Below are 13,357 nucleotides of genomic sequence, written 5' to 3'. Positions count from 1 at the left end.
GTGGAACGACGATGTCATCACTGCGAATCGAGTCCCCCGCGACAAAGTCAAAGTCAAGAAACTGCTCAGCCGTGGAGCGTTCGGCGAGGTATATGAAGGCACTTTCAACGGCAAAAAGGTGGCCGTCAAGATGCTGCTCCCCGAGACGAGAGCGCAGCTGCACCATGTGAGCGACTTCCTGGCGGAGGCGAAGATGACGGCGTCAATGGACCACCCGCACGTCGTGAGCTTCGTTGGAGTCGCGTGGGACGCACTCTCGGACGTCTGCGTCGTGCTCGAGTTCATGGACGGCGGGGATCTGCGCTCACTGTTGAGCAAGTACGAGGACTCGCGTCGTCCTGTCGGCTTCGACACGCAGAAGACCACGATCGCGCTGCACGTCTGCCATGCGTTGACGTACCTCCACTCGCTCATGCCGCCCGTTATCCATCGAGACCTCAAGTCTCGCAACATCCTGTTGAATCGCGCACTGGAAGCCAAGATCACGGACTTTGGCATCTCAAGAGAGCGACTGGACCAGACGATGACCGCAGGCGTGGGGACGTCGCTCTGGATGGCGCCTGAAGTGATGCTGGGCGAGAGGTACGACGTGAAAGCAGACATGTTCTCGTTCGGAGTGGTGCTCTCGGAGCTGGACGTGCACACGCTTCCGTACACTCACGCGAAGGAGCAAAGTCGAGATGCGAACGGAAGGCGACAACCTGATGCTGCCATTCTGCAGCAAGTGGCGATGGGGACTCTGCGTGTTGAGTTCTCCGAAGTCTGTCTGCGCAGTATCGTGGAACTTGGACACGCGTGTGTGTCACTGAGCCCAAGTGACCGACCAACGGCAGCGGAAGCGTTATACAGACTGCAGATGATCATGTCCCACGAAATGGTGTGAAGGTGTGTGGGTGTACGTACACGCTTAGTCTATATATTCCAGCATTCAGAATGCTACATCGATCACCGGACTACAGTGGTGACAGGAGATGCCAATGATATTTGCACTTTGTGCGTAGAGACTTGTACTGCGTTGAAGGCGCCAGTCTTCTTTCCTTTTCGACGTGTCTGCTATATACATGTAGTGTTACCGCAGCTGAAGAGTCCCTGGAAGCGTGAAGAGTGTTTTTGTTGCGATCAACATGCACTACCCAGCAGCTTGTTGCCTCCCTTGAACTTGCCAAATGAAAGTTTGAATCCTTTCAACATGTGGGAATTAGAAACGATACTTCGATCTATTTTAGCCGGCATATCATCTCTAAATGCCATGTCCACACTACTACAGTAGTATCCGGATACGCTCTCCTCGCAGAAGTTGGATGGGAAAACTACGGATCCAGCATGGTCTTATCTGGTAATTTGCCGCAACGCCTCGATCAGTTGACGGTAGTCAGCGAGGTTTCCGTCATTGAGAATCTTTTGAATCGCAGCGTTCCGTAAGTCCGGGGAGGCGGAGCGCCACACGCGGATGAGCGAAGCCTCCAATTCGTCATCTCTAGCGAGAAGTCCATTAAGCCGGATGGGGTTTAACAGATCATCCACATCAACTTTGGCAGAAACAGGAAACCCTGCCCGTTTGATCTGAGGAACGGTTTCGCCAAGTAAGTTGATCTTCCTGCGCTTCCCTGCGCTTTCTCCGCGGACAATATGGGACACGGAATCGACGACATACTTGTTGACACCTGTTCGCTCTTCGCTACCGTCGCTCTCCTCGCTTTCGTTGTCGACTTCATTCTCCTCGCTTTCGTTGTCGACTTCATTCTCCTCGGCGGTCGCTTTGTGCTCACGTAGAAATCGCGACCGTGCACTCGCCGCCTGCTTCTGATCGATTGTTGGAATCGCAAGCATCCTTGAAAGCTGCGTCTCAGTCGATTCCTGGACAGCGCCGCTGCTGGCGAGGAGAGTGGCGAGCGCCATCAGCAAGACGTTGACACGCATGATAGAACTCAAGTTGTGGACCGGAGGGGAGGACTGGAGGGGAGGAGGGATTGAGTGCTGCGACGCAACTTGAGGAGTGAGAACTTGACTAGAGGGGACTGACTCGAGGCCTGCCACCAATGGACTGGTTCAAAGAACCCAGCATTATGCACTACACTGTATAGAGCTCAGTGCCGTATGTGACACGTACGCACGTACTACGTGTACACGGGAAACTGATCTCGGGAGCTACAAATCGTGATAGTGGCTGCTTGCACCGGGCCAGCCAGTAAGAGATCTTGAGATGTGCTTAGAGCTACAGCACGTTCAACACTCCAAAATCGGTGAAGGAACTCCTTCATTTGCGACAGGACGAGAAGGAGGCAAGCGGACGTCGGCAGGTGCAAGGCCGTCGAAATGCAAGCCCCTGCTAGCTAGGAGAGGGTGTGCGTGTGTGCTAAGATCATGGTATCATTTGCGTGTTAGCTGGGGGGAGTTGTGCGCACAGGGCCAACACAAGCACGCGGTATTTGCGGAGGGGGGCCCTGCACCGAGCTTTCCAGCGCCTCGTGCAGTACTCGGCTCGCTAGACTGCTTGGCGCGGGGGCGTCCAGCCAAGCGCAGCCCGGCAGGCAACATGTTGTGGTAACAAGTAGTTGGCACTAAACATTAAGTAGATCCAGCGTGTGTTGCTTAGCGCCTCGAAGCACTTTTGTCAGTACTGTAGCTACTTCAGACTACACGCAATGGTACAGTAAGATACAGAATACAGCATTTAGTGCAGCTCAGCCGCTTGCTCTCGAACCGAAGTGATATGTAGTGTTACTGTGAGGACACTTAGACCCAAAGATTTGGCGATCAAGTCCTCCAACTCGGTGGCCAAATTGACCAGACTTGGTCACTTGGCCCATGCTCGTGCTGGTGCTCGCTCGGTTGGTTGGTTGCTGGCAGCAACTTGCTGCCAACTTGGTTGGAACGTCCAACCAACATACAGAAATGTTCTCGACAAAAACAGAGTGTCAGCCTATTCTTTTACCGTGCACCGGGCCCGGTGCACCACGCTGCACCGACTGCAAGTATCCTCTGTCACAAATTGTAGCCTACAATCATAATCATGTTTTGGTTGGGGTTGGGGTGACGCCCTCCCCCGGAACGCGTGGACGGCGGCGAATGCCGCTCACGGGCTTCCGGCAGGCGCTCTCGGGCGTCTGCAAGTCCCTTGCGAGTCTCTCCCTTTGGCAGCCACCTTCACCAGCAGTACTACCCGTCACAACCCCCCTTCCGTATCGTTATAACCGCACTGACCGCACTAACCGCCTTAGAATAGGCACGTTCAATGTGCAGTCCCTAGGTTCGCTATACAAGCAGTTTGAAACGCTTCCCCAAGACCTGCGCCGCTACCAGATCGATATCCTTGGCCTCCAAGAGACCAAGCGGTATGAGCTGGGGCGCTTTGAGGTCGGAGACTACTTACTACTAACGTTGCCGGCACAGGAAGAGCGCTACGGAGTTGGATTTGCCATCTCTCCTCGCGTTACTCCTTACCTCCGTCGGTGCTGGGCTCACAGCGACCGTATCGGCATCTTGCAGATGCGGCTACCTAACACAGGACCCATCAGCATCGTCACGGCCTACGCTCCACACAGCAGGCGCCTACTAGCTGAAGTAGATGCTTTCTACGCAGACCTTCGAGCAGCCATGGACCGATTCCCCCGCAGATATATCACCATGATTACCGAAGACTTTAACGCAAAACTCGGGCAGAAAACAACCGGAGAAACGTTTCTCGGGCCTCATGCACGAGGCACGCGTAACCGGAACGGCCACCTCATGGCTGCCTTTTGTGATACTTATCAACTCTTTGCTACCAATACAGCCTTTCCCAAGCGAGCGAAAAACAAGACCACCTGGAGCCAGCGCAAGCGGACACACTGTGTCTACAATCAAATCGACTACGTACTCTGCCCTCATAGTTGTAGACGGTTCTGTCTAGATGCCCAGTCCTGGGGTGGGGCCATCACTCCGTCCGACCACAAGATCGTCACCGCGGACTTTGAGCTCACGCACATCCGTCGCCTCCGGTTTCCGTCGCGTCGCACAAGCGGCACAACTGTTCACCTCGCACGCAGCGAGTTAGTTCACAACGACGACTCCACAACCGCTTACGCATCACACAGACGCTGACGATGGATCCACTATCAACCTGCAATGGGAGGACACTTTTGCGAAGCTACACGAAGCAGCATCGCAGACCATCGGGTTTTCTTCGCCGGATCAACGACGCTGCCGCAGCTACGACGATCCACTGCTCGCCGCGCTGTCCGAGCAACAACGCCAGCTCCGGCTCCGCATTTACAACGACACATCGGCCAACACAGCGCTGCTGCGCTCTCAGCGAAACAAGATCCTACACCAGATCCGCACTCGCTGCTGTGACCTCGCTAACATGGCCCTCGACGAAAAGGTTTCACGCATCGAGGCTTCAAGCGACTCTCACAAAATGTTCGTTGCCGTCCGCGATCTCGCCCGCAAACCGACACAGCAGCTTCTAATTCAAGGCTCATCAGGTAAGTATATACTTCACAGAAACACAGCTAACAAAATTGTCCGAGATCACTTCCAAGAACAGTTTCTAAATCCAGGTCAAGCTCAAGTATCGCCAGACCCAACAGCTCAACCCCTCGACTGCCCAATCACGCCGGACGAAGTCCGTGGTGCCCTCCTTCAACTGAACAACGGTCGGGCTGCTGGCCCCGATGCTATTCCTGGTGAACTACTCAAGTATGCCGCTGCTGACGTTGCTCCACGACTCGAACATCTACTAAACCGCAGCTTCGAACGCGGTGAACCCATCCCACTGGGCCAAGGTATCCTGCTGTGTCTCCAGAAGCCGAACAAGCCACGAGGGCAGTACTCAAGCCTACGCCCGATAGTTCTCCTGAACACTATTCGCAAAGCGGTGTCACTCATCGTTCTCCGCCGCATCACACCCGCGGTCGACAAGTTTCTCTCAGGCCACCAAAGTGGCTTCCGCAAGAGCCGCAGTACGGCTGACGCGGTGTGGGCCCACAAGTGGCTGTGCGCACGGGTACAAACGTATCGCGAAATCGTTCATGTACTGGGTATCGACTTCTCGCGCGCGTTCGACACGATCGACCGTGCCAAACTCCTCAAAGTTCTACAGCAGTTTCTACACGACGACGAAATCCGGATGATTCGACTCTTACTATCCGACACAACGCTTTCACTCCGCATCGGCCACCAGATCCTGCAACCATTCGGCAGCAACACAGGTACGCCACAGGGCGACTCACTCTCACCAGTATTATTTGTTATCTACCTAGAAGCAGTACTTAGAGATCTAGCTAGTCACCCTGCAATGCCGCCGGACCTGCTCCAGCAAATGATCGTGTATGCGGACGATGCCTACTTTATCTGTCGGGACCCCGCCCTCGTCGAGCTCATCCAGACCCATGCCCCGGAAGTATTCGCGCGCTGGTCGCTTCAAATGAACGCGGCAAAGACGGAGCACACAATTCTCCGCCGCTGCCTGACACCTGCCAGTGCCGACCCCCACGCTCGAGCAGAGGAAGAAGCATGGAGGTCTACGCGGAAGCTTGGCTCGTTGCTCGGAGATGCCGATGACGTATCGCGTCGGAAAATACTCGCTGCGGCTGCTCTTCGGTGGCTCTGGACGGTCTGGCTGAGATCGCACCGTATCACAGACACGACACGAATTCGCCTCTACAACTGCTACGTACTGCCGATACTACTCTACAACTGCGGGACCTGGGCGCTTACACCAACGGAGCTTCACCGACTCGAAAGCATTCACCGTCGCCAGCTACGGTCTGTCCTCAATGTGCGTTACCCGTACCACATCTCCAACGCTGATCTCTACGCAACGTGCGGCGAGCGGCCGCTCCGTCACCGGATCACATCTGCGAGGTGGGGGCTTCTCGGGCACATTCTACGGCGACTACAAGATATCCCGGCGTTTATCCAGATGAAGGTGTATTTCTCTTCCTCCGACAGCAGCAAGTGGAGAGGTAGGCCCCGCACCACACTGCCTCTTGTCCTCGACCAGGACGTTGGTGCTAGTGGGTGTGGCTACCGCCTCCGCACCAGCTCAGACTTGGAGAGACTTCGACTGCTTGCCCAAGACCGACGTAAATGGAAGGGCCTCATGACTACCATTGCTGACTCACTGCCAGCCAAAGGAGACTCGACGTATGCGGACACCACACTATGCCGCCGACTAGCTAAACTGAGACTAGCGCAGGTGTAATTTGGCTACGCGAACACGTAAATCATTGCATTCATTGCAATCATAATCACGTAACGACAAAATTGATGACAAGCAGTGCAGTCTGCACTGGGGATGTGATATCAACAGCGCGCCCCCCGCTAGCTGCAGCGCGGCTACATACAAATTCCAATATCGACGTACAGATGCTAAAACCCAAAAACAAGCTGCTCGTACAAAAATGTGCTTTGAGGATCGATTTGCATGTTTTGTCAAGTGTTGGCACTTAAAGGATATGGCCATAAGGGAAACCAAAAAATAAAGCGCAGGTAGGAATCGTAGTCGACCTTTTGCAGGAGGAGAAACATACTTGCAATACGAGTGTAGTAGTAGTAGTTAGAGCTCAAGAAGCCATTGGTTCTGCTTGCGCCAACCATGTGAGCCTCATCGGCTACAATTGGTTTGCAAAATGCAAGAACATGTTGATAAGTCTTAGCGGCAAATGCATTGCGGATCCATGACATCCCAACCCGGTCCATGATATTCCGGTTCAGATCCATGATCCGCCACGGCGATCCATGGCACTACCAATGAGATCCATGATCAAACCCAACCGGATCCAGATCCATGACTATAGCCAACCGGATCCAATTCAGCAGGACAAACTAATCGGTTTTCACAATATATATACCTCTCCTTACTCCTTTTTACCCCGAGCAGGCTCGGCACCCTGCCGTTCTTATATCAACCAGCTGGGGGTATTTAGCTGCGCCACGGTGGGCGATTAAGCTGCTGATTGATTGTTTAGGCGAGCGCTTGGCGATGACATAAGGTTAATCGCACAAACAAAATAGGGAAATCCACAGACCACTTATTGTGAAATCCACAGATGCTGTATGCACAGCACAACAGCACAGCATTGCGTCATCGCCTACACGCAATGTCACAATGCAACAGCGCCTACACAGCAACCAGCCACTTACCAACTTTAGCCGTAGGCCCCGCACCAACGACACCCGTCCGCTTCGTGCCGGCCCCCGAGACGCTCGCCGCTTCGTACCGGTCCCCTAGACGCTGTCGGCTTCGCCCTTGCCATCCAAGAGGCTCGTAGCCTCGCGCCGGCCGCCCAAGACGCGGCGCGGCGGGCGCCTGAGACGCCCCGAGTAGCGTGCCAGCGACGCTAGAAGGACGACAACGGCCGGTGGACAGCGGGGGACGACCAGAGACGTGCTTAGCGAGGACTAATTGACGAAACAAGCGTATGTTTGGAGGGACAAGAATGGTGGTGGGTTTTTCGTTTTTAGCGTTATGTTGGCTACACGGTGAAGTGAAAGGTCTTTAGCCACGCGCTGTGCGAGCAGGCTCTTGAAGAAGTCAAAGAGCTGGGATTCAAGCCGATATTCCGAAAGGTCTACGCAAAGAGGCTGGACCCCTTTCGCGAACAGGTGTCAATCGAAGTGCTCGACGATGGAGTCAGTAGCATTCATGCCATGGTGGCTGGACTTGTGGAGGGCGCAAACAATCTATGGGAGGTTAATGTATCTACGTGGCATGCATTGAAGTCGACACCTGGTGGCAGAACGCGGGCTGTGCACCAAGATTATCCCCAGTTTGAGATTTCACGCGCTCTTCTAAAGCATAAGCTCGTTCAGTTGTGGCGCTAATGAAGAACACGTTACTCCATGTGTATCCGCGTTGTTTTGGGGGTCAAGCGGAAAAACGCGAGAGTCACGCTGACGTTAAATGAAGGCGACATGGTTCTGTTCAGGGGCGACTTGGCGCATGCAGGTGCAAAGTACGAAGACGAGAACATTTGCCTGCATTGTTACGTCCGCGTCAGAGGCATCAGGTATCGCTCAAATACAACAGAGACCGTCCCGTTCAAAAGCTATGGATGCAGCAAGTGCATGAGCTTGTGTGATTCGCGCCAGGGGCTACGCGATCACAAATTGGTGTGTAATTTTGAAGCGGATTTTCCCTGCCTGTACTGTGACAGCTCCTTCAACAAACCGTACACGCTAACGAAGCACATCAGTCGAAAGCAACCCGGTGAGCACCGCGCGCGGCGATCGTCGCGTCACGCAGATGAGGCCATGGAGGAGGCAACCGAGAGCGATATTCACGGCGAAGATGGAGATGATGAAGGAGAGAGCGAGGACGACGAAGAAGAGAGCGAGGGCGACGACGGAGAGAGTGAGGACGAAGAAGAAGACGAAGACAAGGAAGAGAAGGAGGCGGAGGAGGAAGAGAGTGAGAGTGATCTGAGTGAACCGGGTGAGAGCTCCTAGGAGGAGTAGATGAGCGAAAGCACGTCGGCAGACAGCGTGAAGCAGATGAGCGACAGCGAGTCAGAGGACAGCGAGTTCGACTTGTAGGTTAAAACCAAACGTTTGGCAAGCAAATTAAATCTCTGCTATTGAACCCTCTGGGAGACTAGCACAAGTTTAAGTGACAGATTGAGTTTTGGTGACCGAGTGTATTAAGCTGACAGGCATATTTTAGATGACCAAGACAGTTTAGGTGACCGGTATACGTTTGGTGACCAAGACAGTTTAGGCGACCAAGACAGTTTAGGAGACCGATATATTTTTGGTGACCGAGGAAGGTTTGGTGACCAAGACAGTTTAGGTGACCGGTATACTTTTGGTGACCAAGACAGTTTAGGTGACCAAGACAGTTTAGGAGACCGATATATTTTTGGTGACCGAGGAAGGTTTGGTGACCAGGTGATCCATAGCAGTTATGTGACTAATGAAGACTTAGCGCTCTACCAAAATTAAAAACATAGTACGTCGTGGACGTCAGAAGTAGAGTTATCATGTAACGGTTCAAGTTGCTGGTGCAACAATGCACTCTTACACTCCCCCTTTCTAGTTGGTAACTGGCTTACGTGTCTTCGCACAAAATAATTGTAAGTTCAACGCTCGCGAAGCCAGTATCGGTCGACCTTTGAATGGGCTCCACCAGTGGTAGCGCTTCAGTCGCTTCACTTGCAGTCGGTTGTTGCTGCTTCTTCTGTTTCTTGGTCGGTGGTGTGGATTTCGTCTTTTTAATTTTTCGATTGAATAGTTTCTCCGTCTTATCCTCCCGTCCAGGACGTGAAAGCCTCTTAGCCTTCCTCCGACGATGATGTGGCAGCAAGTCTTGAACTTGGCGTAGAATTTGCAGCCACAAATGCACTTCTCGACGTCTACAATCCATCCATCATCAGGCATCGAGTCGTAGTGTGCATACCACAACGACCAAGTCACTACATTTTGTACAGCCGGGCAGCACGAGCCCGCTGCTCTCGAACAAGAAGAGCTGGTCCCACGCAAAGCTCTTCTTCTCCGTCCTCGCTCAATTCCGTTGAAGCGTAAAATGGGCTGTCAAGCATAAGCGAGAGATCCTCTAGCTTCTGTGTTTCTGTCTCGCCCACTTTCGGTAACTGTTTTACACGGCAGAGCGTGAGGTTGTCAGCAGCGTAGGCCACAATACGTTCTGTTGCAATCATCGAAGCTGCTGCTTGAGCAGCGGTTGTGGTGGGAGCGTGCACCTTCGTGTCTGCTGTTGGCGTATGGACCTTTGCGTCTTGTATGACCGCCATAGTCACAGCAAGAAGCCGCTGCATAAAAAATCTGCGCCGCACGGTGTACTTTTTCAAAATAGCGTTAAATGTTTCACAGGGATTGTTTGTCGTCACAAAGCCAACAGGTGTATGGAAAACTTGCCACCACCAATAACGACCATTGTTCTTTGAAGTACTTCGTAAATTTTGTCAGCTCCGGAATCTTTTTCCACTCCTTCAGTGATTCATCTTTCTGCGCATAATAGGCCGTCATGCTTACAGCATAATGGATTTTCACAATGCCATCCATTACCGCTCTTCGGTGCTCTAACTGCATGTGCTTCGTACGTTTCCGGACATTGTACAGCACATGGAAGAAGCACATCAAGTAGGTAGCCGAGTCAAAGGGAGAAATTCGCTGAAACCCGTTCAGTTGAGCATCCTCTGCATCCCCCATCACGGCTTCAATGTGAAGGGTAGCCGACGGACGCACAAGTTTTACTAATCGGACAAACGCGCTAAGACACATCGCGTACTCCTTAGCTGTGCAACGGCTCACAATAAAAATTGCGGCAAGCTGGTACGATCGGGAAGAGTCTGAAAATCCACACGTGATCAAAGGGTACCCCAAGCCCCTAAGCTTGAATGTAGCGTCCGCGTGGAAGAGTGTAAATCGGCCTGGTGATGCGTATTCGATAGAGGCATGGACCAGCGCTAGGCTTGTTACGCCGACGACGAACGAGTCCTCGCCCGTGCCCTTGCCTACGTAGGCATGACCGTTTTCATCTTCCCGGTGCCCGAAACAGAAAGACCTGTTGAGATCTCCGGTTGGGTCATACGCGTTTTCCCGAACTAGTTTGCGTACGACTTGAATGGAATTCTTCGTTCCCTGTAAGCAGCGTAAGTATTTGGCGCAGTTGGTGACTTGGCTCAAAGTAGGGTACCCTCTATTGGGCTCGAGAATATCAGAAGACCGGTGCATACTACTCCAAATTAGCTGCGGGGGCACGGCACACTCATCTTGCTGCAAAATGATCTTCTTCATTTGGACAGTTATAACTGCTTTGTGGGGACCTTCGCACTCTTGCTGAATGTCCCTCGCGTGGGCGACTCGGTTGTGAAATACTTGGCACGCCTTAGTGGACTCACACAGCCAAATCTTCATAACGAACTTGCATTTGCCGTACAACTTGCATTTTTTGCTTCCACACCGCATTCGGCGCTCATTCATCGAGTATTCAAAACTACCGCAAACTCGGCATCGACTGGATGGGTCCGTGTGACCTACACGAGCGCAACAAAATTCAATATCCAAAATTTCTTGCAGTGCGTCTTCTGAGCCCAAAGTACACAGGTTCACCCAGTTGTACGAAGGGCGTTTCATCTCTTGGTTCGGCGTCTTCACTCGTCACCATCCTTCCACTGGCCACCTGTCCTCCAGCCGTCGTCACTCCTCCACTCGTCACCACACCCCCACTCGTCACTCGTCACCACTCCTCCGCTCGTCACCACTTCCCCACCCGTCACCACGCCGTCCCTCGTCACCACACCGTCCCTCCTCCACTCGTCACTACACCTCTGTTTACTACACACATCTCTGCCACTCCGTCCCTCGTCCCGCCTCCACGCACAACTAAGTCTTCACTCGGCAGCTCGTCACCTACACCACCAAGCTTGACGGGGCGGGTTCGAGAAAGAGTGGCCACAGCTCGATAGAAGGTCACACTACTTTAGGGAATGTCTACCTTATACTAGCTGTTGCTGCACGATTTTAGTGTAAACCACCCTATACTAGCATACTATCTGTGCCTTTCTCGCGAAGATGTGTGGACTCCAACCATTTGACCAGTTTGTCTGTGCAAATTCCATATTATCTGTGCAGGTACCAATTTGTATGTGTGGTTCACCTGCATTGTCTGTGCAATTCTACCGTTCTCCTTGGCGATATATATACAAATCCACCAGAATGTCCACACTGCCGTAGGCGTTCAAAGGGATTTACATATATAAATCGACCACGATTTGGCGAGCTCAAATCGTTTGAGTAAAATCCGGGTGGCCAAAATGCATGGTGAGCACAATAATTAACCCTTTCGCGGTAAAAGGATACAGAAAGCGCCCTTTAGATGATTTTCCAAAACACGGTAGAGTGTACCCCCTCTTAAAGGGCGCATCCTGTGCCCTTTTGCACAAGTTCAAGCTAGTAATCAACCTTCTTTTAAAACAAATCGTAATCGGTACGCAGAGTAATCATCATGTAATCATTGTCTATACAAATGCTAAGTCATACGCATACACTCTATGTATCCTGCAAATCACCGTAGATGGCATGTCCTATGAGACACACCGAAAAGGCTCCGTAACTTTGTAAAAGGACGCCTAGAGCGCCCTTTTAGAAGGAAGTATCAATGAGTTGTATACTATAATTTATTGAGGATACTCGCGAAAGGGTTAATATAAAATATGTTGCGATAACATCAATATGTCCAAAATATCATAGTGATACATGTATTGTGCTTTGCAATGATGTTGGCAATACGAGGCTAGATTTGCTGTATTTATAGCGACCACCTGCTAGATTTACGATAAATCGAGGTACATAAATGGGCGTAGGCCTAGAATTACGCTAAAAGCGCCACAATTCTGTCGGTTTTTATCCACAAGCACCTACACAGACGGCAATTATGCATAAGAGGGAGGGTGTGCTGGGAATCATGGACGGTGGTGTACTGGGCCAATGCATGGCTGCTGACACGCCCTCCCAAGTCGATATATATAAATGAGGAGATGGATTTATGCATAATTTTAGCAGGTCGTGTATCTTCTTTCACACATATTTAGGAGCAGGCTTTGCCATATTTAGCGTCTAAAATGGTCGGCAAAATTATTGCAAAGCACAATATTAGTTAATATTTTCGATATTTACGAGCTCTTCAGACGATATCAAGTACTCGATAACATTTTGACTGGCAGTACCGCATTTCGCATGTAGAGAAACACACCCCATGTCATAGGTTTAGGTTAATTACTGCACTCGAGCCTAAATACAATGTAAATTTTACATTGTTTTTCAGTTCTGCTGCGGATTGGCAACGTATTCGCGAATACGGCGTCCGTCGAATCCGAATTTTCCGTATTGAAGTGTGAGCTGAACGACCGGCGCACTTCGTTGGCTTCTCTAGCCCTTGAAGGCATCTTCCAGGCTAAAAAGTTCGACATGCTAGAGAAATTGTAGTAAAATGCATACTTAAGTACTTTATTTCCTTAAACTGGCACTGTGCCGAAATAAACAAAACAAGAGTGCCGAAATATAGCTAATCCGACACATCCCGGTAGGTGCCAGTATAAGGGAGGTCTGATGTAAAACCCAAAAACTGGGTCACGCGATCATTTCGTACACAAAATTGGCAAGATGGTTGGTCATGAGGATGGCGCGGAGCGATCTCCTCTAAGATGGCGCTTAAGCTAGCAACAAGTCTAGGCGCCATCTACAACTATGTTGCACAGGAACCACACCACTTAACCGATTATCTACAGCGTTGCTTCTTCTACTACCATCGCTGCAACAGCCGTGTTGTGCGCTCTCTCGAGCTTGCGCGTTGTGGTTTAACCTCGTGCTCCCCATATCCCGCACTCAAGCGCGCCTCAACTGGGCCCACACCAGG

At 51.7% G+C, this 13,357-nt stretch overlaps 7 protein-coding genes across 7 annotated transcripts; 3 read left to right on the top strand and 4 right to left on the bottom strand.

Annotated features, from left to right (window-relative positions):
* Positions 1-1,194: 1,194 nt before the first annotated feature.
* Positions 1,195-1,981, bottom strand: PHYSODRAFT_353363 (hypothetical protein). The gene has a single exon (XM_009515958.1). The coding sequence runs from the start codon at positions 1,918-1,920 to the stop codon at positions 1,330-1,332; it is 591 nt and encodes a 196-aa protein (XP_009514253.1). The 5' UTR covers positions 1,921-1,981; the 3' UTR covers positions 1,195-1,329.
* A 1,250-nt stretch (positions 1,982-3,231) lies between these two features.
* Positions 3,232-4,640, top strand: PHYSODRAFT_284034 (hypothetical protein). Its single transcript, XM_009515957.1, has 3 exons — positions 3,232-3,489; positions 3,584-4,035; positions 4,077-4,640. Exons 2-3 carry the CDS (start codon positions 3,598-3,600, stop codon positions 4,449-4,451), a joined length of 813 nt encoding a protein of 270 aa, XP_009514252.1. The 5' UTR covers positions 3,232-3,489; positions 3,584-3,597; the 3' UTR covers positions 4,452-4,640.
* A 3,187-nt stretch (positions 4,641-7,827) lies between these two features.
* Positions 7,828-8,433, top strand: PHYSODRAFT_293099 (hypothetical protein; the record flags this gene model as incomplete). Its single annotated transcript, XM_009515956.1, has 1 exon — positions 7,828-8,433. One exon carries the CDS (start codon positions 7,828-7,830, stop codon positions 8,431-8,433), a length of 606 nt encoding a protein of 201 aa, XP_009514251.1.
* Positions 8,434-8,655: 222 nt separating this feature from the next.
* On the top strand, positions 8,656-8,850 carry PHYSODRAFT_435094 (hypothetical protein; the record flags this gene model as incomplete). Its single annotated transcript, XM_009515955.1, has 1 exon — positions 8,656-8,850. A coding segment is annotated over one exon (195 nt), but the record flags the coding sequence as incomplete, so codon positions are not given.
* A 545-nt stretch (positions 8,851-9,395) lies between these two features.
* On the bottom strand, positions 9,396-9,731 carry PHYSODRAFT_293098 (hypothetical protein; the record flags this gene model as incomplete). Its single annotated transcript, XM_009515954.1, has 1 exon — positions 9,396-9,731. The coding sequence occupies one exon, from the start codon at positions 9,729-9,731 to the stop codon at positions 9,396-9,398; it is 336 nt and encodes a 111-aa protein (XP_009514249.1).
* A 139-nt stretch (positions 9,732-9,870) lies between these two features.
* Positions 9,871-10,503, bottom strand: PHYSODRAFT_376003 (hypothetical protein; the record flags this gene model as incomplete). The annotated part of the gene is made up of 1 exon (XM_009515953.1): positions 9,871-10,503. A coding segment is annotated over one exon (633 nt), but the record flags the coding sequence as incomplete, so codon positions are not given.
* A 36-nt stretch (positions 10,504-10,539) lies between these two features.
* Positions 10,540-10,923, bottom strand: PHYSODRAFT_375945 (hypothetical protein; the record flags this gene model as incomplete). Its single annotated transcript, XM_009515952.1, has 2 exons — positions 10,540-10,802; positions 10,842-10,923. Coding segments are annotated over 2 exons (345 nt in total), but the record flags the coding sequence as incomplete, so codon positions are not given.
* Between the last annotated feature and the right edge of the window lie 2,434 nt (positions 10,924-13,357).

Source organism: Phytophthora sojae (genome assembly GCF_000149755.1).
Source record: "Phytophthora sojae unplaced genomic scaffold PHYSOscaffold_1, whole genome shotgun sequence".
NCBI lineage: Eukaryota > Oomycota > Peronosporomycetes > Peronosporales > Peronosporaceae > Phytophthora > Phytophthora sojae.
The sequence above is the reverse complement of the archived record's forward strand: the minus strand, read 5'-3'. Positions and strand labels throughout refer to the sequence as shown.

Bases quoted from the DNA above. Each gene is read 5' to 3' on its own strand.
- PHYSODRAFT_353363 (XM_009515958.1), bottom strand. From the start codon at position 1,920: ATGCGTGTCAACGTCTTGCTGATGGCGCTCGCCACTCTCCTCGCCAGC.
- PHYSODRAFT_284034 (XM_009515957.1), top strand. From the start codon at position 3,598: ATGGACCGATTCCCCCGCAGATATATCACCATGATTACCGAAGACTTT. The intron at 4,036-4,076 runs GTTCACAACGAC...CGCATCACACAG, and splicing joins ACCTCGCACGCAGCGAGTTA to ACGCTGACGATGGATCCACT.